General features: G+C 37.0%; 1 protein-coding gene across 2 annotated transcripts in view; it reads left to right on the forward strand.

Moving 5' to 3' along the window:
- The window catches only part of ASAH1 (N-acylsphingosine amidohydrolase 1), a 51641-nt gene that overhangs the window by 3167 nt on the left and 20927 nt on the right, over positions 1–27547 (forward strand). For both annotated transcript variants that reach the window (XM_045515464.2, XM_010953268.3), the window contains exons 2-5: positions 11956–12002; positions 15762–15852; positions 16251–16337; positions 24641–24719. In XM_045515464.2, coding sequence (XP_045371420.2) covers positions 11956–12002; positions 15762–15852; positions 16251–16337; positions 24641–24719 — 304 coding nt within the window. The remainder of the gene's footprint in view (positions 1–11955; positions 12003–15761; positions 15853–16250; positions 16338–24640; positions 24720–27547) is intronic.

Below are 27547 nucleotides of genomic sequence, written 5' to 3' on the forward strand. Positions count from 1 at the left end.
AATTTGAAAAATATTCAAAAAGAAAAAGATGCTGGTGACAAGAAAGGTGCAAGAAAGGTCTAGGGAGGGAGACAGAGAAGGCATCATTCTGGACTCTGTGGACTTTGTTAAGGATTTTGGGAATTATCCTAAAAGCAACAGGAGGCCATTGAATACTTTTAAACAAGATATGATAAATTTTTCACTTTCAGAAGATCAGTTTGGATTGGAAAGGAGCAAGGGTGGATATGAGGAGTCTAGGGGAGAAAAGAGGGTGACTTCTAGGGGGGTGGTGCCCAGAGGGAAGGAAGTGGATGGTTTCAGAGAAAATTCAGGGTTAGAATAAGCAGAAGGAAAGATTGGATAAGGGACATCCTTTCTAAAGTGCTCAGCTGGGTGAATGGTGGCATCACTTACCAGGGAACATGGGGAGGGAAGAATGAAGGTGATTTTCATTCTGGTTATGTCGAATCTCAGGTGGCACTGAGATACCCAGCAGGACTTTGGGACTGGAGCTCAGAAGAGGATATTGGGAGTCATAGGCATATTATTTACAGCCCGCCAGAGCAGGTGAAGATTGAGTGGATAAAAAATACAGAAAGTGGAGAAAAGAAGAAGTATAGACAAAGGCTCAGGGACCCACACATGTATGTGTCAGATAGAGAAGAACTGGCAAAGTTAAATCAGTCAGAATGGGAGAGTGAGTTTTAAGGAAGTTTAAGAGAGAGTAGGACAAGTCAACTCTGTTGAATGCCGTTGAGATGTCAGGTGTCCGTTGTGCTTGGCACCTGGAGGTCATTGGTTGCCTTAGCCAGAGCACTGTTGGGAGCAGAAAATAGACTGTAGTAGTCTGTGAAGTGATCAGAAGAAAAGGAATCAGAGGGGGAGAGAGCAATAAATCTGAGCAGATTCCTAAAATGTGTGAAAATTAAACACAATGGCTCAGTCATGAATTGCTGAATCAAACTGACTTTTATGCATCAGCTTCTCAAGTGAGTAATAACATTGTTGACATGAGCTGCTGAATCAGCTTTTAGCAATGATTTCCACAAAGTTTTCAAAAATCACATCAACACCATCTGGCCTGGCCAGCTTTATTGTACTGCATTTGCTTTCCCTGGTACTCCAAAGGAAAGAACACACAGGGACCATCTGCGCACTTAGCGCACAAATACTGCATGCTGACTCTGTGCCTGACTCTGTTCCAGATGCCGGGAACGGGTCAGTGAACAGGGCAGAAAGTTCTCTGCCTTGATGGAGAGTTTATTCACGATCTTTTTACCTAAATCTCCCTTGTTTAGTAGGGTGCCATTGCATCAAAGATTAGAAAATAAGTGAAAAACTTTGCATGCTCTTTTGGATTTGTTGTATATGCCTTTTCTCAATCAATAGATGTGTGCCTGCTCTATTGTACATAGGGAACACTTTAGGAAACAAATTTTGTTTAGAAAATAGCCGTTGGTGAATTGAATTAAGATTGTCTTGCTGGAATTGTTCAGCTTTTCTGATGATGTGAACACTGGTGTGAGCTACATATTTCTTTAAATTACCTTTCACTGCCTTTTTCTGATTATGTGAATAAGACAAACATGAGGGCTTTCTGAACTCTTGTACAGTCTTAGAAGCATACGTTTCATTAGGTTCTCATTAATTCTGCAGGACTCAAGTATTTTAAGGAGCTGGACAAATTATGTCATTTCTCTTAAGCATGGAGCATTTGGGTCACTAATAGAATTTTCACTTTATATGTTACTTTCCTAAATGTAATTATGTCCAGTATCTCTGTGGTTAATTTTTCTTTGTGAGTGGGGAGGACATAAAGACTGATTACTTTCAAAGAAGTTCAAGTTCCTATCAAATAATCAGAATAATTAGAGAATTCACCGACACAGGGAATACTTCCAAAACATTTTACAGAGATTTTCACCACTTTCTATGGCCTTAGGAAGCACATATGAGAGAGGGATTGAGATGTTAAGTTGGTTGTACTTTTTCACCCTTGGACAAAGTAGAACAGTACACCAAGCAGAGAACATATCTCCCCCTGTCAGCTATTTACAATCCTTACCTATCATCTATTTAAATTTTTACATGTTTTGATATGGTTGTCTAATGTTAAAACCATGTATAGTTAGATTTGAAGATAGTAAGAATCTTTAAATAACGAATGAGCTCACTGTAATTGCATTTCAAGTCTATACATAGATTTTTGAAGCTATCTTTCCTTGTAGAGTCTTCCTTGAAAGTGACTGTCCACTCTACCCCAGATCTAAACTTTTTGTTTAAAATAACTGTTGTTAGAGGGTATTATGCTTAGTGAAGTAAGTCAGAGATAAATACTGTATGTTATCACTTAGATGCGGAATCTAAAAAATGAAATGAATGAATATAGCAAAACAGAAACAGACTCGCAGATACAGAGAACAAACTAGTGGTTACCAGTGGGCAGAGGGAAGGAGGATAGGGGCAAGTTAGGGGAAGAGGATAAAAAGAATGCAGACTACTATGTATAAAATAAATAAGCTGGAAGGATATATTGTAAAGCCCAGGGAATATAGCCAAAATTTTATAGTAACTTTAAATGGAGTATAATTTATAAAAATTTGAGTCACTCTGCTGTACACCTGAAAGTAATACTGTAAATCAACTCTACCTCATTAAGAAAATTAATGAAAAATAATTTTAAAACATGTAAAAGTAAAATGACTTTAGTGTCAGTATCTTACGGACACCTGAAATACCCTGGTCTTATGGCTGCTACCTTTAAAAATTACAATCACATTTACCCTTTACTCTTACAGTCAAATTCTATGCAGACTCATGTCTGTGTATTTCATAGTTATTTGTTGCTGCCAGGATTATCATAGTAAAATGTCATTGTAAACTTCGGACTCCTGCATGTATGATGGCTGCGTTGTTCTCTTAACCTCTGAGGTCGGTTGAATGCTCTCCTAATACCCAACAGAGCTCTTGTAACTTCCCTCATGGTTGTAAGAAATATGCCTTGTAGCTTGGGGGTTTTTTTCCCCACCAGTTTTTTTTTTTTTAATCGAAGTTTAGTTGGTTTACAATGTTGTGTTAGTTTCTGGTGTGCAGCACAGTGATTCAGTTATACTTATGTATATTCTTTTTCATTATAGTTATTACAAGCTATTGAATATAGTTTCTCTGTGCTATACAGTAGGACTTTGTTGTTTATATAGTCTGTGTGTAGTAGTTTGTATCTGCTAATCCCAAACTCCTGATTTATCCCTTCTCCCCCTTTCCCCTTTGGTAACCATAATTTGTTTTCTATGTCTGTGAGTCTGTTTCTGTTCTGTAAGTAAACTCATTTGTGTTCTTCTTGGATTCCACATATAAGTGATATCATATGATATTTGTCTTTCTCTGAATTCACTTAGTATGAGAAATTCTAGGTTCATCCATGTTGCTGCAAATGGGATTATTTCATTCTTTTTTATGGCTGAGTAGTATTCCATTGTATAAATATACCACAACTTCTTTATCCAGGCATCTCTCAATGGTCATTTCGGTTGCTTCCATGTCTTGACTATTGTATATAGTGTCTTGACTATGAACATTGGGGTGCATGTATCTTTTTGAATTGGAGTTTTCTTTGGATATATACCCAGGAGTGGAATTGCTAAATCATATGGTAAGTGTGTTTTTAGTTTTTTTAAGGAATTTCCATGCCATTCCCCATAGTGACTACACCAAATTACATTCCCACCAACAATGTAGGATTCCCTGTTCTTCACACCCTCTCCAGCATTTATTGTTTGTGTACTTTTTAATGATGGCCATTCTGATCTGTGTGAGGTAATACCTCATTATAATTTTGATTTGCATTTCTCTGACAACAATTTTGAGCATTTTTTCATGTGCCTGTTGCCCATCTGTATGTCATCTTTGGAGAAATGTCTGTTTAGGTCTTCTGCCCATTTTTTGATTGGGTTGTTTGGGGTTATTTTTTTGTTACTAAGTTACATGAGTGGTTTTATATTCTGAAAGTTAAGCCCTTGTCAGTCACATCATTTGCAAATATTTTCTCCCAGTCTGTAGGTTATCTTTTCATTTTGTTTATGGTTTCCTTTGCTGTGCAAAACCTTCAAGTTTAATTCGGTCCCATTTGTTTGTTTTGCTTTTATATTTGCCTTGGTAGACTGACCTAGGAAAACATTGCTACAGTTTATATCAGAGAATGTTTTGCCTATGTTCTCTTCTAGGAGATTTATAGTGTCTTGTCTTATGTTTATATCTTTAAACCATTTTGAATTTATTTTTATGTGTGGTATGAGGTAATGTTCTAACTTTATTGATATACATGCACTGTCCCGCTTTCCCAACACCATTTGCTGAAGAGACTAAATTTTCTCCAGTGTATATTCTTGCCTTCTTTGTTAAAGATTAATTGACCATAGGTGTGTAGGTTTATTTCTGAGCTCTCTATTCTGGTCCATTGATCCATATGTCTGTTTTTGTGCCAACACCATGCTATTTTAATTACTATAGCTCTGTAGTATTGTCTGAAGTCTGGGAGGGTTATGTCTCCAGCTTCATTCTTTTTCTTCAGTATTGCTTTGGCAATTCTGGATCTTTTGTGATTCCATATAAATTTTAGGATTATTTGTTCTATTTTTGTGAAAAATGTCCTGCATAATTGGATAGGGATCACATTAAATCTTTAGATTACTTTGGGTTATATGGCCATTTTAACAATATTAATTCTTCCAAACCAAGAGTGTGTTATATCTTTCTGTTATTTTTAAATCATCTTTAATTTCCTTCATCAGTGTTTCATAGTTCTTAGCATATGAGTCTTTCATCTCCTTGGTCAGTTTTATTCCTAAGTATTTTATTTTATTTTTGATGTGATTTTAAAAGATACTGAGGTTTTTTTGTTTGTTTGACTTTCCTTTTCTGGACTGGGGCTCTAATCAGCTGTTTAACCTTCTGGTCACTAGTGGAGTTGGACCTTGCATCTAGAACATGACCCTAAACTTCCTGAAAATTGGAAATTCAGTAAAAGTACATAAATAGGATTTTTGTGAATCAGATCACATTTTAAGCTCACAAAAAGTTCTGATATTTAGAAGAATCTTACAGTGAATAAGTTAGAATGAATTAAGAGTTCCATTTCTAAAGTTAATAATTGCCTTTCCTATTAAATGATATGTTTGGAAAATTCATAGTTTTAAATTAAGACTTTCTTAAGTAGAGTGCTACTTTTTGGTGTCCATTTCCAACTTCACTGAGCAAGGACTCATGAATTTAGAGTACCCTGTCCTGCACTGCAGTCAAATGTTGTTATTTTAAAATAACTTTAGCAATGAAAGTTTAAAACAGTCAACATTATGTCTGAGAATCACTTTCTGAAAATCCATCACATAATGTCAATGAAATCATGCAGTTTTTAAATTTGATATTTAAAAATGTGTGTCTGAGTGGATATACTAAAAGAAAATCAAATAATATAGACAGGCTTATGATGAAAAGCTCATTTCTTCTACTGCATCCCCTTTCTCTAGAAGCAGCCACTTTTAACCCTTTATACTCGGGCCATATTCAGCCAGAACCCACCTCTACTGTCCTCCTGGTTGCTTGCAGCTCAGTCTATTTTGATTAATTGGTGTTGATGCCAAGTTGGGTGCTAAAGTTTTGAATATTACCTCTGGTTATCTCTATGAGTACTACTGTTGGTAATACGTTTATGCTAAATTTGTCTGAATCCGCTTTAGGCATTGTCTGCTCTCAGACATATCCGTCTCGATGATGAATAAAAATTTAGCTTACTTTAACAATCTTCCTTACACCTTCCTTTTTACTTTTTTAACAGTTTTATTGAGATACAATTCATACCATACAATTCACCCACTGAAAGTACACAACTTAATGGCTTCAGCATATTTCAGAGAGTTGTACAACTAACACTACAGTCAATTTTAGAACATTTTCAGCCCCCCCACCAAGAAGCCCCTCGTCCCTTAGCCATTACCCTGAAACCTACCCTTCATTCTTAGGCAACCAGTAATCTATTTTCTGTCTCCATAGATTTGCCTATTCTGGACATTTTATCTAAAGGGCATCATATAACATAGGGTCCTTTGTGGCTTCCTTCTTTCACATAGCATGTTTTCAAGGTTAATCCACATTGTAGCATGTATCAATACTTCATTCCTTTTTATGACTGAATAATATTCCACTTACGGATCTACCACATTTTGTTCATTCATCAGTCAGTGGACATTTGGGCTGTTTCCACTCTTAGTTATTGTGAGTAATGCTGCTATGAACTTTTGTGTACAGTTTTTTGTGTGTGTGTGTGTGGACACATGTTTTCATACCTCTTAGGTATATACCTAGGAGAGGAATTGCTGGGTCACGTGAAAACTCTTTGTAACAGTTTGAGGAACTGTCAGACTGTTTCCAGAGAATATAAAGTAGTGCAGATTTTATATTCCCACTGGCAGTGTATGAGAGTTCCAATTTCTCCATGCCAACTATTTTATTTTATTTTTTAAACATTTTTTTATTGATTTATAATCATTTTACAATGTTGTGTCAAATTCCAGTGTTCAGCACAATTTTTCAGTCATACATGGACATATACACACTCATTGTCACATTTTTTTCTCTGTGAGCTACCATAACGTTTTGTGTATATTTCCCTGTGCTATACAGTATAATCTTGTTTATCTATTCTACAATTTTGAAATCCCAGTCTATCCCTTCCCACCCTCCACCCCCCTGGCAACCACAAGTCTGTATTCTCTGTCTATGAGTCTATTTCTGTCCTGTATTTACACTTTGTTTTTGTTTGTTTGTTTGTTTGTTTTTTAGATTCCACATATGAGTAATCTCATATGGTATTTTTCTTTCTCTTTCTGGCTTACTTCACTTAGAATGACGTTTTCCAGGAGCATCCATGTTGCTGCAAATGGCGTTATGTTGTCGGTTTTTATGGCTGAGTAGTATTCCATTGTATAAATATACCACATCTTCTTTATCCAGTCACCTGTTGATGGACATTTAGGCTGTTTCCATGTTTTGGCTATTGTAAATAGTGCTGCTATGAACACTGGGATGCAGGTGTCACCCTGAAGTAGGGTTCCTTCTGGATACAAGCCCAGGAGTGGGATTCCTGGGTCATATGGTAAGTCTATTCCTAGTCTTTTGAGGAATCTCCACACTATTTTCCATAGTGGCTGCACCAAACTGCATTCCCACCAGCAGTGTAGGAGGGTTCCCCTTTCTCCACAGCCTCTCCAGCATTTGTCATTTGTGGATTTTTGAATGACGGCCATTCTGACTGGTGTGAGGTGATACCTCATTGTAGTTTTGATTTGCATTTCTCTGATAATTAGTGATATTGAACATTCTTTCGTGTACCTTTTGATCATTTGTATGTCTTCCTTGGAGAACTGCTTGTTTAGGTCTTCTGCCCATTTTTGGATTGGGTTGTTTATTTTTTTCTTACTGTGTCATATGAGCTGCTTATATATTCTGGAGATCAAGCCTTTGTCGGTTTCATTTGCAAAAATTTTCTCCCATTCCGTAGGTTGTCTTCTTGTTTTACTTCTGGTTTCCTTTGCTGTGCAGAAGCTTGTAAGTTTCATTAGGTCCCATTTATTTATTCTTGCTTTTATTTCTACTAGAAGAAAATTTTTGAAATGTATGTCAGATATTATTTTGCCTATGTTTTCCTCTAGGAGGTTTATTGTATCTTGTCTTATGTTTAAGTCTTTGATCCATTTTGAGTTGATTTTTTGTGTATGTTGTAAGGGAGTGTTCTAGCTTCATTGTTTTGCATGCTGAACACTATTTTATTTTTATTGTTGCCATCCTAATGGATGTGAAGTGGTATCTCACTGTGGTTTTGATTTGTATTTCTCTTTTGGCAAATGTTGTTAAGCAACTTTTCATGTGCGTATTGAGTTATATCTTCTTTGGAGAAATGTCTGTTCAGATCCTTTGCCTATTTCTTAATTGAATTGTCTTTTTACTATTGAGTTGTAAAGTTTTTACACATTCTAGATAGAAGTCTTTGATCAGATTTATGATTTATAATTGGCATAAATGTAAGTATTTATTTCTGGGCTCTCAGTTCTTTTCCATTGATTTGTATCTGTCTATGCTGGTACTGCACTATCTTAATTACTTCAGCTTTGATAGTAAGTTTTAAAATCAGAAAGTATCAGTTCTCTAACTTTGCTATTTTTCAAGCTTGTTTTGGATGTTCTGGGTCCCTTGAATTTCCATACAAATTTTAGGATCACTTGTCTACTGCAGAGAAGCCAGCTGGGATTTTGATAGGTATTGCATTGAATCTGTAGGTCAATTTAAGTATGGCCATCTTAACAATACTAAGTCTTTCAGTCTATGAATGTGTACATCTTTCCATTTATTTTGGTCTTTAATTTCTTTCTGAAATGTTTTGTAGTTTTCAGTATACAAGTCTTACACATCGTTGGTTAAATTTTATTCTTAAGTATTGTATTCTTATTGATGCGGTTGTAAGTGAAGTTGTTTCTTAATTTCATTTTCAGTTTGCTCATTACTACTGTATAGAAATGCAGTTGGTTTTTGTGTATTAATCTTGTAACCTGCAACTTTGTTGAACTTGTTTTATTACTCTTTAAAAAATTTAGTGGATTCTTATGGGGTTTCTATAGAAGATTGTGGCATCTGAAAATGAGACAGTTTTACTTATTTTCCAGTCTGGATGCCTTTTATTTCATTTTCTTGTCTAATTGTCATGGCTAGATCCTCAAACACAGTATGAAGTGGTGTGAGCAGACTCCTTGACCCCCTACCTTTTACTCCCTTTTTTCTTCAGTTCTGAATGCTTTTGCTCCTGCTTTGATACTGTACTTACAACTATAATTGAGTCATCCATGCTTTGTCTGTATGTCTCCTTTCAAAGAATGAAAACAATAAACAATGTTTAAAGAAGTATGGCTTGAAAACATTGGTCATTGCTCAATGTGCTGTCAATACATTTCCTTTTCTATAATTCTGAAGCCAAAACTCCAAAGTCACTGAAAGAATATTCAAATATATTCTCTACCAAATACCCATATTCATGCCAAATGCTCATACTTATTTCAGTTTATTTCATATTTATACCATGCCTTCTTGTACAGAATTTTTCCTTGTGGTTTCTAATTTCTTTTTTTTTTTTTCTCATTAGAAAAAGAAACCAAACCTATGCTATCATCACTGTATCTTGTATATTTTTCAACTTCTGTCAAATCCTCTGCATTTTCTTCTATTCTTCTTTAGACATACTAAGTTCCTGTTCTAGTTCAGATCATTTTCTTTTTATTTGGACCATTCTTTTCCAATATTACAGTTTTCCCCTATAATTTCTGTTTTTTTTTTTCTTACACTCTCTGCCTCTTTCATATTCTCAAGTTCTTCCAGCCCCTCAGCTGTACAGTTTATTCTATGGAATCCTCCTTTTTAGGACACCTGTCTCTTTGATATAATGTTGCACCATTGCTTTCTAGGTCTATTGACTAGCTGTCATCCTAAGAATTTCCTTTATTACTCTGTATAAGTTGGAGCCATTCTTTTCTGGATCCTGTCCTATCTTTGTCCTAGTTTATGCCCTTGTTTTGCAAGAGTACATCTTGAAGTCACTTCTTAGAGAATGTGTGGGAGGTGAACTTTGAGTCCTTGCAGTCACTTAATAGTAAAGAGTTTAAGTAAACTCAAAATTGATTGGTGGTGATGGTTGGCAGACTATAGCCAGCAGGCCTAATCCAGGCTGCCACCTGTTTTTGTAAGGCCTGCGAGCTAGAAGTTTTGTACATCTTTTAAATGTTGTGGAGGGGGATCAAAAGAAGATTAATATTTCGTGACATGTCAGAATTATATGAAATTGACCCATCCGTGTCCATAGAGTTGTATTCGAGCACAGCCACACTTGTTTGTTTGTGTTTTGTCTGTGGCTGTTTCAGCACAGCAGTTGGGTTATTCCAGAAGAGCTGGTATGCAGTGCACTCATGGCTTTTATTGCTGCTCTGTGCACTTCAAATGATGCTCGTGCATTTACAACTCAGTAACATTTTAAGTACCACATGTATCAATGCAGCATGTTATTTTAATCTTTAAGAAAATTCCTAGTCTAAACCTGTCACATCAAAACAAGAAAAGACGAGAAAATGTGCTCTTGTGTTCAAATGTTGTGCTCTTGAGGCCAAGCAGGGTAGGGATTATCTTGTTACTGAATCATACGGCAAAGCATTGTGTTACGGAATGATTACCTAGAGTTATGCTAAAAGAATACAGTGTATGTTGATGTTACAAGATTAAGCAGTTATCACAATATTCCCAAATCATAGGGGAAAAGTGATCAGAAAAACAAAGTATAAAGCAGAGTATCTCATCACAACAGAATTTGTTCACAAATTTTAAAAAGTAAAATGCCTGCATCCAAAGCAGGTCTCCAAGTAGCAGTGGTAAAGTTTTACTGCAACTTTTGAACTCAGGGCTGAGACTAAAATTTTTCTCAACAAAGAGATCCACCCTCAGTTACTATTATAGAACACTGAATGACTTTGGAAATTAGCTCTTGCTAATTTGATACTGGATTATCAAATTGATATTAATTAATATCTAATATTTTATATTCTAATAATTTAGAAATAGAATTTAAATTCTAATGATTAAATGAGCTTTTGATAATTTAGGTTTACACTTGATTAAGCTGTTTTCTAATGAATTCAATGTAAAATTACAAGGCAAAAAAATACATGAGAAACATACTGTAGTATTTTGACAATGTTTGAATCTCAGGTAGTGCACACTACCTTGTACACTTTCCATATGAACTAAAGTTAAAACAGCATGTGAGATTTCCATTCCCACAAAAATTTGATGCAGGTGTATTTTCTGAATTAAAACTACAGGTCTAATAGTTTTCTTCCCTACTTATCTTCCTGTTATTGTGGATTTATACTTCTTGAAAAAGTTTTTTTTTTAACTTTTACTATGTATTATTATATTTACTATATATAGCAGAAAGGAGATAAATGTGCCAGGCATCTTGAACTAGTAATAAAAGAATGATAAATCAATGTGTACTTTTTTGATTATTTTATGTTAAGAGCTAATTCTGTTTTACTGCTAAACTTGAACAACACTCCCTAAAACAGTCTCATTGATTGATCCTCAGTTCTGTGGGCTGTCCTTGCCTCAAGGAACACAGAGTCTGGTCGTGAAGAGAGAGACAAGCAGATAATTACCGTGCAGCGTCCTAAATATAGCAGTGGACATGTATATAGATACTGTGGGAGTATAGAGGAGAGGGTGGCTAGTTTCCTGTGGGAAGTAAAGACTTCACAAAAAAGACAGTATTTAAACTGGATCCTAGAAGTTGCAGCCAAAGGTTCACGAGGTGGAGAAAGGCATTCTAGGCAGAGGGAACAGGAGACACATGCACAGACATGAAAGAATGAGAGATCATTGGATGTAGTTGTGTGTGGCTGCACATAATAGGGGAGTGGCAGGAGAGGAGGCGGTGGTGGTGATTTACAGCCAGATTATGGAGGGCCCTGCACAGTGTGCCCTGAAAATTTGGTTTAGGATGCAAATCTCTTACAAAAGAATTGGCTCCTAAGTTCAAGTAATATCACATCCTATCAAGTTACTTCCTTTTAGTGGTAAATCAACCTAGCTGTCATAAACATTTTCCATCTACTTTTTTACATTTCCTCTTTACTCAGTGTATTTGCATTAGTAAAGCCAAATTACAATACCTGGCAAATTGTGCAAATTGAATTGAGGCTGAAAATGCACTGAAGTTTGAGATGTTACAAGTCTTCATGGGAGGAAAAGACTTTTAAGAGACATTGAAATGGGCTAAAAGGGCGAATTGTACTTAATTTTTGTCTCCACAAACTTCAGCTGTTTCTGCAGATTGCCTGTTCCATTTGTTGTTTTCTGAAACTTTTCATTGTCTTTGTTATTTAGTGGACAGAAGACTGCAGAAAATCAACCTATCCTCCTTCTGGACCGACGTGAGTAAATACCTGATGGTAGAACTCCCTCTGAGCTTGTGGAGGTTTCCCCCCATGCAATGATCTCATAAAAGTGACAACAGTGAATAAAAACTGAAGTCCCATCTTCTGTAATGAGACAAATTTGTTTCCTCAGGTTTGTGTATTATGCACTTGACCAAGACCCTGGGCAAATACGAAAATACCCTGTGATGAAAATGTCCTATCATTTTCAGGCCTATCAAAATCATAGGGAAAACAAAAGGTTTTCCATTCTCCACTCAGTTCTTCTGTCTGCCGCTAAGCATTTTATTCTCCCTGACAAATGCGTCATCCCACAGCTGTTCTGTGATTTTCTGTGGTGCCTGAGTGTATATGTTCCCCATCATACTGGAACAAAAAAAGTGCAGAATTTCATGTGAAACATTAAAAAAAAAAACCCTGGCATGGTAATCAAAACTACTGGGGACAAAACAGGATTGGAAAACATAAGGGAAGGGCCATTATCGTGTTTTAGTGTGTTTCACATTAATATTTTTAGTCTAGGGTTTTGGCCTTTTCAGATCCTATGTTGCTAAATAGGCCTTTGGGGAAGACGTAAGAGTAGCCCAGAGGGTACAGATGTGGAAAAGAAGGAAGAGAAGTCAGGAAGGGTAATCTTCTTTGTCCGGTTCTGCCCTCTCACTGAAAGTAGCCTGGAGCAGGTAAGGGAAGGCAAAGTATGTAAGACTCTAACCAGTAATATGAAGGTAACATTGCAGTTTTTGTAACACTCCAAGCCTGTAGTATTATATGCAGTTGTCTGAATTCTGTTTCTAAATAGGCTCTGTATTCCAGTGAGACTGTAATAAACTAAATTCTTTTGATGTACTCACCTTTATGTAGAAAGAAGCAAATATTTGACAGGAAGTAATTTAGAAGCTATCAGTTTCTGTGTTATTCTAAAGCCAGTGCACACTGCAGCCCTCTCCAGTGGCTTGCTCTCCTGGCACCATGTTGGTCTTCATTGCCTTATAGATTGCAAGCATCCCATGGCTAGTCTTTCTGCCCCAATTCATTGAACATTTACTGAGTACCTTCCACGTTTAAGGCTTTTTTTTCCTACTCCTTTTTATGTGTACCTTACGTATCTATGAATTGATTGCTCTTTAAACTATCCCTGCTTGAGCATTTAACTGATTCCACGTTGCTGTGTGTCTGTGAGTATGTGTACACACACACACACACAAATAAAAAACATTTTTCCTTTATTTATACGTCTATATAATGTAAATATTTTTGCCCTGGTATTTCTGGTGAATTTCTTCCTACCTTGCCAGCTTGTTCCCTGCACAAAAGTCCTCAGCTCCACTTATCCTCTCTAAACTATAAATGGATCTTGGGATCTGGGAGAGAAGTGTGGTGTTCATATACCTTTCAGTGACAACGCTTCCTCCTGTACGTATAAGGCCATCCTTTTCAGTCAAGTGCATAGATTCTGGAGATATGCATGGGCAGCTGTGAGAGAGGAGGGAAACACCTGTTTATCCAGCTTGACCAGTCAGATCAACCCTGGAGATGGAGGGACTGACAGCCGGAGCACCCCTGTGTTCATCTGAGTCCCATTAGCATTTCTTTTCTACTACTCACTGGTGCTTATCATCCACTGTCTTATTTGTGTATGTGCGTGTTGTGTTACTTGGACTGATTTCCAAGCTACCTGGGGAGCCAAGTGGGTTCAGTCAGTGACTAATACTGATTATGGTGACTTGGGCACAGAAACTGCTAAATCTCAAAAATAATTTCATGAAGTTTGTTGTTTGTAGTCAAGTAGGAAAATATCCTGTGTTAGTCACTATTGATTGAATGCCACTGCTGCTAAGTATTTTTTGCATATTTCACACAACCCTTACTGCCCTCATAAAATACATATTCTTTATTTCTCTAGGAAATTGAGGTGCAGATGTTGAATACTGAAATATTTTAGAAAAACGTTGAATGAGAAGTGAAATGTGGCATTATGGTTAGCCATAATCATAGTAAGCTTTAGCTATTATAATAATTTTGTTAGTAAGATTAGTAACAGTTCTGTCAGAGAATTCTGATGAGTGGAGGTTTTACTGTAGAGAGATTTCTGGGGTGTTCCCATCCCCACTTAATTATAAACCTCTGCTGTAATGCGTTCATCTCCTCTTCATTTCTTCTTTGGAATCCTTGGCTGAAAAAGAATCAGGAGTTTAAGGCAGATCTAGGGGACTGGTTTGGGTTTTGTTGGATATTATGAGGAGAGAAGCAGCTGATTGGATTTCACAGGTAGAACATGTGTCTTATGACAGTGCCACCAATGTGTGTGGCTCCAGTGGGCCACTGATTTACTATTGCTCCTAGACACTGAGATCCAAATGCACGCTGGTAGGGAGGGGAAGAGGTTAGGAGCACCTGCCTGTAACAGGAGGGACAATAATTATTTTCTTGAATTGTGGGACAGAATTTTGCATGTGAAATTATGATTAGTTGGAAGCTGAATTCACTTGTTTTTATGTAAAGACTTTTTTTCTGGGATTTAAGTATTACAGTATTTAATACAGTTATCAGCTACTAAGGAAATGGGGGTTTCAAAGTGCTTTGAAAAAAAAAATTCATTCATTGTGATTTGGTTTAAAGTGTGTTCTCAAAATTGTGTGTGCTTTTCCTTTTCCTTTCCTGCTGGTAAACAGTTTCATGAAACCTTATACATATACCTAGACCCCAAGCTCAGAGGCACTATATAGAGAAGCAAATAATTATTTATGACAATAGAAGTATAAATAGAATCCTAATTCTTCACTTACAGGAACTAACCTACCCTGGCTTAACCCATCCCTGCTATAAACAGTCTGGATAGCAGTTATTAAAGAGCCTGGCAACACTGTAGCACACACTCTGGAGCAGTGCAGTAAGGGAGCAAATGCTGCCTACTTTTAGACAATTTTAAGCTGATAAGTCACTGAATGGCACACCCTTAGAAGCTATTTCAGTTCAGTGACAAGTGCCAGAGAATAATATTTCTGTAGTGACAGAGAAGAGTTAATGGAGTTCGTCTACCAGAAATATTGCCCAGTCCATAATAAGGGAGTGGGCGTTGCTATATCCTCTTAGTAGAAACTGCTGTAGGTAAATGGAAGAGTAGGGCGTCTGGGAATGGGTACGACTGAACAGTGCATGAGCTTGGACTTAACTACAGGAGAATGACAAGAGAGGAAGTACAGTGAGAAGGGTAGAATGGCTGAGGGCATCGTGAAGGTTCTTGAAACCAGCCATGGGAAGCTAATAGCGTATGTTTGCACTCTGAGGGCTTAAAAGGTGACCTTGCTGAAACTAACACCAGAGACAGTTATTTCACAGTAACAGACCAAGAGGGAATTTTGAGACTGGGAAACCAATTGGAGAAGTGTCCAGAGCCTAGACTAAATCTTTGCAGATATTTAGGAAGGGAAAAAAGGGCAGATAATTTCTTGGCAGTGTTGTTCAGATTACATATAGCTCTTGAGCCAAAATTGATTATTTTACCTGTCACCAGTTCACATTAACCTTCTAGAATGTAACCTGTTCTAGGATTCCTAAAGTGACTAGTGATTGTGTATACAACATAGAGCAGACATTGGGTAGAAAATTACCTTTTTTTGGCAAATTCTAGTTTGAGTACCAATTTCTATATTGTTATTAAGACTATGTCTCTAACATATCCATATCGATGTAACTGTCTAACCTTCATCAGAAAACTGCTTTTAACATTTCAAGTTGATACACCTTTTATTACAGCTACAGGGGTCCAGTTCCATGGTACACCATAAATCTCGATCTACCACCATATAAAAGATGGCATGAACTGATGGTTGACAAAGCACCAGCGGTATGCTATGATGATTAAACCTTCTACTTCTGACTTTACTGAAGATAATTGCATTTAAAAGAACACTTCATGATATCATGTACCAAGTATATTAAGAATCTGTTTTCCATGCTTCTCTGCCATTTACAATAAATGATAGTAGAGGAAAAGATGTCATCTCATGTCATCTCTTGCTCTTTTTACTAGCCCTTGCCTTGCTTTATCTTGTATCATCTACTGTCATCTAAATATTTAATCAAGTGTCATGTTAAAGATGTGTTTACATGCATATTATCAAATAGTACTCTTATTTAACTACATATGGGTATGTTAAGAGGTCTGTGTCTGTTTTCATACCAGTATTACTCTTGAATGTCAATAATTTATGTCTCTTACTAATTTTTTAATTTATTTTTCAGCTAAAAGTTATAGTGAATTCTTTGAAGAACGTAGTAAATGCATTTGTGCCAAGTGGAAAAATTATGCAGATAGTGGATCAAAAGTTGGTAAGAAATATTATTTCCCACAATAAATTTTAAACACATACATATGTACACACAAGAGTTCAGCAAAGACTCTGGTATTTATTTAAAGGCATAATTTGACAGCCTCTTTTAAGGAGCTTGGACAAGTTTGCTTTCATTCCAGACCATTGTCAAAACTTCAGAGGGACTTAAAATTCTGGGACAATAATATTAGAGTAACAGGACATAAAGTAGCATGGCAAATTTGGGCAGTTAACTGCTCTTTAATGTTTTATTACAAGTGTGTCCTATTTTATAGAGCAGTACGCAAATACCCATATTTCATCTGGAAATACAGCATTTCCTTCTGTTACATATACTTAGGTTTCCAAGTTCACTTTTGAAAATTTGGATTTTTTCTTAAGTACTTTGCCTGAGTATCTCAGGGCACTGAGAGTTTTTCTAGATAGGACCAAATGGCATGCTTTATCCCAGCCTTGTAGTTTCTGGAGTTCCTCAGCTCTGCCCATTTTGTGTTTCTTATGACTATGCATTGACCGAACCATTTGTTTGCTCCTGATCATGCTGGAAGACTCCATTTCTTGGCCTCTTTTTTTATTGAGGTGGAACCAGTGGAAAATCTAGGTCCTGGCCCCTTGAGCTCCCAGAGAGATCCTTATCACCCTTGTTTAGTCTTTGCTTTGGGGCCCTCACTGGGCTGCAGGGTGTAAAAGATTGGAGAGGACACCAAGGCCTTAGGGCAGGTGTTTTAACCTCAACAGTAATGACATTGGAGATTGGATGATATTTTGTTGTGGGCACTGTCTATGCACTGTAGGATGTTAAGCAGTATCCCTGGCCTTGACCCACTGAATGGCAGTAGCACCCCTTCAGTTGTGACAACCAAAAATCTAGACATCAGTAAATCTCCCCTGGGGAGGAAACCATCCCTGGTTGAGAATCACTCCTAGAAGCTGGAGATTCAGGGTGTACCACCCCCATGACACTTGCACCTGCCAACCACCAAATCTCTTGTCACTCATGTTTATGTTCTCAGAGCCTTTGATTAAGGCTATTCTTTGTGTTCATACCAACCAGACTTCCCCAAAATACAAATGTTGGCAGGAGTAGCAGCAAAAGAGGCCCCCACAAGCCCCTTGTGTCCTTATCCCCCTAAACCTGCAAGTCAGCAGGAAGGGCAACAGGCAAAGGGTTTAGGTGCCCAGGCTTTGCAGTCAGACAACATTGGAGGTTTAAACATATTTAAACATTGGGTTTTAAGGTAGGAGTAGCCATGTACTGGGTAGCCTTCGATAAGTTTCTTTCCTTTTTTTTTTAACAGTATGAAACCATTTTTTTAAAACAACTTTATCGTGGTGTGGTTCCTGTACAGTCAACTACGCATATTTTAGGCATACAATTTGATGAATTCTGATAGATGTATACACCCATGGAACCACCACTGTAATCAAGATAGCTAACATTTCTAACACTCCCCAAGAGATGCATATTTCAAATTCCCAGTTTATCCCTTCCCATTGCTTCTTTAGTATTTTCTATGTATAGTATCATGTCATCTGCAAACAGTGATAGTTTGACTTCTTCATTTCCGATTTGGATTCCTTTTATTTCCTTTTCTTGTCTGATTGCTGTGGCTAGGATTTCCAAAACTATGTTGAATAAAAGGGGCAAGAGTGGGCATCCTTGTCTTATTCCTGATCTTAGAGGAAATGATTTCAGTTTTTCCCCATTGAGTATGATGTTAGCTGTGGGTTTTTCATATATGGCCTTTATTATGTTGAGATATATTCTGTCTATGCCCACTCTCTGGAGAGTTTTAATCATAAATGGATGTTGAATTTTATCAGAAGCTTTACCTACATCTTTTGAGATGATCATGGTTTTTATTCTTCAATTAGTTAATGTGGTGTATCACATTGATTGATTTGCGGATATTGAAAAATCCTTGCATTCCTGGGATAAATCCCACTTGATCATGGTGTATGATACTTTCAATGCATAGTTGGAGTCAATTTACTAGTGTTTTATTGAGAATTTTTGCATCTGTATTCATAAGTGATACTGGCCTATAATCTTTTTTTTGTGAAATCTTTGTCTGGTTTTGGTATCAGGGTAATGATGGCCTCATACAATGAGTTTGGAAGTGTTCCTTCCTCTGCAGTTTTTCGAATAGTTTCAGGATAGGTGTTAACTGTTCTCTAAATGTTTGGTAGAATTCACCTGTGAGGTCATCTGATCCTGGACTTTTGTTTGTTGGAAGTTTTTAAATTATTTATACAATTTCAGTACTGGTAATTGGTCTGTTCATATTTTCTATTTGTTCCTGGTTCACTCTTGGCAAATTGTACCTTTCTAGGAAATTGTCCATTTCTTCGAAATTCTCCTTTTTGTTGGCGTATAGTTGCTCACGGTAGCCTCTTATGATCCCTTGAATTTCCATGCTGTCGGTTGTAACTTTTTTCTCATTTCTGAATTTATTAATTTGGGCCTTCTCCCCGCCCCCCTTTTTTTTTTTTTGGTGAGTCTGACTAAAGGTTTATCAATTTTGTTTATCTTTTCAAAGAATCAGCTTTTAGTTTCATTGATCTTTTCTATTTTTTTTAGTATCTTTCATTTATTTATGCTCTAATCTTTATGATTTCTTTTTGTCTACTAACTTTGGGTTTTGTTTGTTTTTCTCTAGCTGCTTTGGTGTACGGTTAGGTTATTTACTTGAGATTTTTCTTGTTGCCTGAGGTGGGCTTGTATTGCTGTAAACTTCCCTCCTAGAACTGCTTTTGCTGCGTCCCAGAGGTTTTGGATCATTGTGTTTTCATTTTCATTTGTCTCAGAGTATTTTTAGATTTCCTCTTTGGTTTCTTCAGTGATGCATTGGTTGTTTAGTGGCATATTGTTTAGCCTCCACATGTTTGCAGTTTTTGCAGTTTTTTCCTGTAGTTGATTTCTAACCTTACAGTGTTGGGGTCAGAAAATATGCTTGGTACAACTTCAGTTTTTTTTAAATTTACTGAGGCTTGCTTTGTAGGCCAGCATGTGATTGATTCTGGAGAATGTTCCACATGCATTTGCGAAGAATGTGTATTCTGTTGCTGTAGGATGGAATGCTCTATGAATACCAGTTAAGTCCATCTGGTCTAATGTGCCATTTCCTTATTGATTTGCTGTCTGGATGATGTGCCCATTGACATAAGTAGGGCGTTAAGGTCCCCCACTATTATTGTGTTATTGTCGATTTCTCCTTTTATGTCCGTTAACAATTGCCTTGTATAGTGAGATGCTCCGATGTTGGGTGTGTATATATTTATAATTGTTATATCCTCTTCTTGGATTGATCCTTTGAGTATTATGTAGTGTCCTTCTTTGTCTTTTGTAACAGTCTTTATTTTAAAATCTATTTTGGAGGGGGAGGGTATAGCTCAGTGGTATAGACCATGCTTAGCATGCCCGAGGTCATGGGTTTGATTCCCAATACCTGCATTAAATACAAAATGATAATAATAAATAAATGAACATAATTACCCCCCCAAAAAACAAAAACAAAAGATAAAAAAATAGAATCTATATTGTCTAAGTATTGCTACTCCATCTTTCTTTTGGTTTCCATTTACGTAGAATATCTTTTTCCACCCCCTTACACTTTCAGCCTACATGTGTCTCTAGCTCTGAAATGGGTCTCTTGAAGACAGCATATATATGGGTCTTGTTTTTGTATCCAGTCAGCCAGTCTGTCTTTTGGTTGGAGCGTTTAATTCATTTACATTTAAGGTAATTATCAATACATATGTTCTTATCGCCATTTTGTTCATTGTTTTGGATTTGTTTTTGTAGGTCTTTTTTTTTTCTCTCTCTCTCTCTTTCTTCTTTTTGTTCTCTTTTCTTGTGGTTTGTTGGCTAGAGAAGTTCCTTTAACATTTGTTATAAAGCTGGTTTGGTGGTGCTGAATTCTTTTAGCTTTTGTTTATCTGTGAAGCTTTTGATTTCTCTATCAAATCTGAACGAGAGCCTTGCTGGATAGAATATTCTTTGTTGTAAGTTTTTCCCTTTCATCACTTTGAATATATTGTGCCATTCCCTTCTGACCTGTAGAGTTTCTGCTGAAAAGTCAGCTGTTAACTTTATGGAAGTTTCCTTGTATGTTATTTGTTGCTTTTCTCTTGCTGATTTTAATATTTTCTCCTCATCCTTAATTTTTATCAATTTGATTACTATGTGCCTCGGTGTGTTCCTCTTTCAGTTGATTCTGTGTGGGACTCTCTGCACTTCTTGGACTTGGGTGACTGTTTCCTTTCCCAAGTCAGGGAAGTTTTCAGTTATTATCTCTTCAAAAATTTCCTCAGGTCCTTTCTCTCTTCTTTCTGGGACCCCTATAATGCAAATATTAGTGTGCTTCATATTGTCCCAGAGTTCTCTTAAACTATCCTCATTTCTTTTAATCCTTTTTTATTTTTCCCTTTTTGCAGTAGTAATTTCCACTGATCTGTCTTCTAGTTTACTGATCCATTCTCCTGCCTCATTTAGCCTGTTGTTGGTTCCTTCTAGTGTGTTACTCATTTCAAAAATTTTATTCTTCATCTCTGGGTGTTCTTTATATTTTCTAACTCTTCGCTAAAAACATCCCCCTGTGCATCTATACTTCTTCTGAGTTCTCTGAACATCTTCACCATCATTACTCTAAACTCTTTCTCGGATAGATTGTCCGTCTCCTCATCGTTTATTTCTTCTTCTGGGATTTTATCTTGTTCCTTGGCCTGGAAGGTATTCCTCTACCACTTCATGTTGTCTTTCTTTATGTTTGTATTTTTAGGTAGGTTAGTTATGTTTCTCGACCTTGGAGAAGTGGCCCCCTGTGGGAGACATCCTGTGCGTCCCAGCAGTACACTCCTCTCTTGTCACCCAAGGGCCAGGGTCCAGCCAGTCCCAGGGTAGAGTCTGGCCTGCATTTGCAGATTCCTTCCACAGGCTTTGGGATTGTTGTTTTCTTATTTCTGGTATCTGTCCCCTGGTGGATGAGGCTGGACTAGGGGATTATGCAGGTTTCCTGGCTGGAGAAATTGGTGCCTGCCCACTGCTGCATGGAGCTTGGTCCTGGTCCTCTGGTGGGTAGGGCTATGTCTGGAGTGTTTGTGGCTCAGGAAGTTTGCCGATGGGTGGGGCTGTATTCCCACCCAGTATGTTGTTTGGCCTGAGGCTTCCCAGCCCTTAAGCCTATAGGCTGTTGGCTGGGGCTAGGTCTTGGTGCTAATGATGCAATCAAGTTGTCAGCCTCCAGGAAAGCTCATGTAGATGAACACTCCCAAAATATTTGCCACCAGCTTTTATGTCCCTAGAGTGAGCGGTATCTGTTGCCTACCTCCCTAGGAGACCTTACAAAACCAGCAGGCAGATCTGGCCCAGGTTCCTATGAAATTATTGCCTCTGCCCTTGGATCTGGTGCACACAAGATTCTGTGTACGCTTCCCAAGAGAATGAAGTCTCTATTTCCCCAAGTACTGTGGGGCTTGTGGAATTAAGCCTCACTGGCCTTTAAAACCAAATGTCCGGGGGTCTCCTCCTCCCAGTGCCAGAACCCCGGGCCAGGGAGTCTGGCATGGGGCTCAGAACTCACTCCTGTGGGAGGGGCTCTGCGACTTACTCTCCAACTTGTGGGTTGCCCACCTGGGGGATATGTGGCCCAATTATATCATGAGCCCACCCCTCCTACCATCCTGCTGTGGTTCCCTCTTTATGTTTTCAGGTGAAGACATTTTTTGCTGATTCTAGTCTTTTTTTTTCCCCCAATGGTTGTTTAGCAGTCAGTGTGGTTTTGATGTAGTCACGAGCATTGACAGCCTGTCTCTGTGCTGATCCTGTTTCTTCATATTGACAAGTTTCTCAACTTAAAAACTTCAGATCTCTCATCAGGGAGAATTTACTAATAATTCATATTTCATATGGTGATTGTAAGGATTAAATGACATAACAATGTAAAGCCCAGTGTATAGATGTTATAAGTGGTTAATATATGTGCAATAAGTCATTTTTGCTTGTTAAATTGGCAGGAATATTCCACTTGTGCAATGCTTTGAATTCCTAGATGAAAAGGATGATACGCTTATGTCCCATTACATATAAATGCCAAGTTGGTGAAAAATGAAACTTGTGAATCTTAAACACATTATCTTAGCAAAAAGCTGTGAGCTTAAATCTTGATCTCATTGCTAGTAAATAGTTTCAATTGAGGATAAAAGTATATATGAATGGATAAAGAAGATGTGGTTCACATATACGTGCAATGGAATATTACTCAGCCTTAAAAAAGAATGAAACCCTGCCATTTGCAACAACATGGAAGGATCTAAGTGAAATAAATTAGACAGAGAAAGATAGATACTGTATGATTTTTACTTATCTTTGAAATTAAAAAAAAAATGAATGAACATAGCAAAACAGAAACAGTCATATACAGAGAACAAACAGGTGGCTGCCAGAGGAGAGGAGTGTAGGGAGAGGAGAGAGGTTAGGGAGATTAAGAGGTACAGACTTTTAGTTACAAATAAATGAGTCACAGGTATGAAGTGTACAACGTGGGGAATATTGTCAGTAATGATGGAACATCTTTGTACGGTGACAGATATAACTAGACTTATAGTGGTGATCACTTTGAACTGAATAGAAATATTGAAGCAGCAGGATCTAACATAGTATTATAGATCAATTATACTTCAAAAACAAACTCACAGAAAGAGATTGGATTTGTGGTTACCAGAAGTAGGGAGTGGGGGACGGGGAATTGGATGAAGGTGGTCAAAATGTACAAACTTCCAGTAAAAGATAAATGAATACTAGGGTCTAATGCACATATTTATAATTATAAATATAATTATATATATATAAAAATGTATAATTATATAACATAATTAACATTGCTGTATGTTCTATATGAAAGTTTATTAAGAGAGTAAATCCTGAGTTCACATCCCAAGGGAAAACATTTTTTTCGTTTTCCTTTGAAGAAGTTCACATCACAAGGAAAAAATTTTCTTTTCTTTTTCGTTTATTTTGTATTTATAGAAGATGATGGGTGTTCATTGAACTTACTGTGATAATCATTTCAAGATGTGTATAAATCAAATCATTATGCAAAAACAAAATATGTATGTCCACCATTGAATTTGCTCATGTGTCCATTGTTTGCTCTCAGGATGCAGTAATGCATCTTAGCCCCAAATCAGCTGTTAACTATGACAGATGTTTTGTGAATGACTAGATGTAATTTGTTGCTGTGGGAAGGAAATAGTACCATAGTTCCCCTTATCAGAAGATACATTCCAAGACGCCAGTAGATGCTGAAGCTGTGGATAGTGTTGAACCCTGTATGTGCTATGTTTTTTCCTATACATACATACCTATGATAAAGTTTAATTTATGAGCTAGGCACAGTAGGAGATTAACAACTAATCATAATAAAATGGAACAGTTATAACAATAATAAAAGTTACATAAATGTGCTTTCTCTCTCAAAATATTGTCCTGTTCCCACCCTTCTTCTTGTGATAATGTAAGATGATTAAATGCTTCCATGAGGGGATGAAGTCAGGTGATTGACATAGGCATTGTGAGGTAGCATTAGGCTACTGCTGACCTGACGTGACTACAGAAAGAGGATCCTCTGCTTTGTTTGATCCTGGATCCTCAAGCCATGATGATACTGATAGTTGGATGTGAGGAGCAGACGAGGTCGATGCCTGAGGATCCAGCCCTCAGGTGGGATACAGTGGGACAGTGTGAGATTTCATCACACTACCCAACACGGCCTGCAACTTAAAACCTATGAATTGTTTACTTATGTAATTTTCCGTTTAATATTTTTTGAGCTGTGGTTGACTGCAGGTAAATAAAGCTGCAGAAAAGGAAACCACAGATAAGGGAGAAAGACTGTAATGAGGGTGTGATGCCAGAGACTAGAGGGCAAATTTGAGTAGAGAGGTAAGTGGTGCTTGTGGTGATGTTCTTGTTCTGTGAGTTAAGCTTAGGGCATCCAAGTGGAATTATTCCGGGTCCCTCTCTGTGGAGAATAGGGTGAAATATAAGGCAGGAAAAAACAATCTGAGAATCATAGGTCTCTGCATGATACCTGAGAGCAGATGAGCTTAAAGGTACAAAAGCAAGAGTTATAGGGGCCAAACATTACATAGAATCTTTTAGAAATTTCATGATGTGGAAGTGCTTTCAAAAAGAAGCTATGGTCACATATTGCGGCAGCAATAGCTAGAACAAATGATGTGTGAAAGAACCAAACCTCAAAGCAACATTTTAGGTTGAACAGTTGTTCATTTGTTTTTCAGCCTGGTCTGCTTGGCAACTTTCCTGGCCCTTACGAGGAGGAAATGAAGGGAATTGCAGCTGTTACTAACATACCTTTAGGTAAAGTTCACTTTACAACTTTTAAAAAAATTTAGTACTTAAAATTTTTTATTGAAGTATGATATGCATGCAGTAAAGTGTACAGATATTAAATGTACAGCTCAATAGCTTTAAAAATGCATGCATGCACGTAATCACAGCTCAGGGGAAGATGCAGAAAATTCTGGCAATCTAGCCTGCCTCCATCCTGCCCCTTCCCAGACAATTCCAAGTCCTCAGGCAACCACGATTCTGACTTCACCATAGATTCATTTTGCCTCTTGAACGTCATACAGATAGAGCTGAACAGTATGAGCTGTTGTGTCTGGTGTCTTGCACTTACCATTCTAGGTAGTAGGCTATTGCGTGAATAGGATTTTTGTTGTTTCCAGATTCAGGATATTCAGAATAAAGCAGTTTTGAACATTCTGTACATGTCCCTTGATGGGCCTATGCCCTCCTTTCCCTAGGACATGCACTGTGTTACAGGGTGGCTGTCTGTTTAGCCTTGATTCTGCCAGCCAGTTCTCCAGTGTTGTATCCGCTGACAGCATAGTACAAGAGTTTTCATTTTCTCCGCTTGATAGTGTCGGTCTTTTTAATTTGAGCCATTTTGTTGTGTGTTATATTCACCCATTACTGTTTAATTTGCATTTCCCTCACGACTAATGAGATTGAATAATTTATTGACCTTTTCCTTCCTTCCTTCCCTCCTCCCTTTCTCCCTTCCGTCTCCTTGTTAAATCTAATGCCCATTTTTATTGGCTTGAAGGAATTCTTCATATATATATATATATACACACACGTATATGTATACACACACACACACACACACACTCATACATGGAATACACACACACACACATGCATACATAACCTACACACCAGTACAAGTTCTTCATCAGATACATGTATTATGAATATCTTCTCCCACTCTGTAGCTTGCATTTTTGTCCTCTTATTGGTGTCTTTTGATGAACAGAAATTCTTAATTTTAGTGAAGTCCAGTTTTCCCATTTTTTTTTTAATGGGTAGTGCTTTTTGTGCCTATTTAAGTGATCTCTGCTTGCTCTCAAACATATTCTTCTATGTTTTCTTCTGTATGTTTTGATTTACTTTTTACGTAAAGGCCCACGAGGTGTATTTTTTTTCTTTTAAGTAAAGGTAGATTTATTTAGATCCATGATGTATCTTGAATTAACTTTTGTGTATGGCATGAGTTAGGAATCAAGATTCAGATTTTTTCCATATGGAATGTCCAAGTGACAACAGCATTTATTAAAAGGACTATCCTAAATTGTTTATATTTTTTGTTGGGGGAGGCCATTAGATCTATTTATTTGTTTATTATTTTTATGTATTTTTTAAATGGAGGTACTGGGGATTGCAACCAGGACCACGTGCATGCTAGGCATGCGCTCTACCATTTGAGCTACACCCTCACCCAAAAAGACTTTCCTAAAAAAATAAAAATAAAAGACATAAAAAAAGACTATCTTCCCTCAGTAAATTGCAGTGGTGCCTTTGATATAGATCGAGTGATTGCATATGTCTGATTGTATTTGGGGACTTCTCTGTTTAGTTTCATTTGTCTGTTTGTCTTTCCTTACTCCAGCACCATGCTGCTGTAGTTGCTAAAGCTTCATTGTAAGTCTTAGTATCGTGTAGTGTAAGTTTTCTAACTTGGTTTTTCTTTAAAATTCTCTTAGCTATTCTGGACCCTTTGCATTTCCATATACATTTTAGAATCAGCCTGTCAACTTTGACAGAAGAGCCTGCTGATGTTTTCAGTGGGATTATAATACTGAGTTTTCCCGTCCATGAACTTGGTGTATGAGGTTTCAACATTTATTTGGGTAATTGATTCTCTGAGCAGTATTTTTCATTTTCAGGGAAGAGGTTTTGCATATCATTCATTCATCATATCCTTTGTTACATCATTTACCATGTTTTTCATATTTGTCATATCCTTAAGTATTGATGTTTTTGGAAGCTATTTTTAAATTTTCTATTTCTAATTTATAGCACTTAATTTAATGAAAAAGACCTCTGGAAAGTTTTATTTTTAAGCTACCAAAGTTAAATAGAGTTGTTATTTTATGAAGCCTGTATATACCTTGGTTTTACAAAAGATTGAGAATTACTGAAAATCAATAGTATTTATCAACGAAAGTGGCTGAATTTTTTGGGGGGGGTTGGCTTCTTTAAAAAGATAATTAACATACTCGAAATACTCACTTGCAGCCTATATGAGAAATGTCTTTAATTCCTTTATTGTAAAGAACTCTAGCAAATGAATACCACATATAAATATCTCAAGAGAAAAATGGGTTGAGAAGATTAACAAAATAAGAGTGAAACTTGACCAAAGTAAAAATCAAATGGCTATAAAATAAATATTAGATTAAGGTAGGAAAAAGCATGTGAAGCTCAACATGTTAACATAAAATGAAACAGAGAAGTGTGTTGTATACCTTCAAATTAAATGCTATATGATATTATTATTATACAAATTAGGAAAAATATTCAAAAATTGAAATGTTTTGCAATAGACTGTCTTGATAAGCTCTGTCCTTATTCTATTACTAGTGCCTTATCTCTTTTCTCACCTTATAAATATTAGTCACACTCTAAAAACCTGGACACAGTACACTTTCAGCATACAGCCAGATATATTAAATAATCGTATTTGAGCCCTCTAAAGAAAACCAAAAAGCATATTGATAAAAAATGTGTACGTTATGTTGTAGTATAATCCCAAAATGCCCAGTGTTCACCTTGCCCAGTAGCTGCCTCTCTCGGGACTCGTTTTATCTCGAATCTGCAGAGAGTACAGGCTAGTGAGACAC

The sequence above is a fragment of the Camelus bactrianus genome, chromosome 26 (assembly GCF_048773025.1).
Source record: "Camelus bactrianus isolate YW-2024 breed Bactrian camel chromosome 26, ASM4877302v1, whole genome shotgun sequence".
In the NCBI taxonomy this organism is placed as follows: domain Eukaryota; kingdom Metazoa; phylum Chordata; class Mammalia; order Artiodactyla; family Camelidae; genus Camelus; species Camelus bactrianus.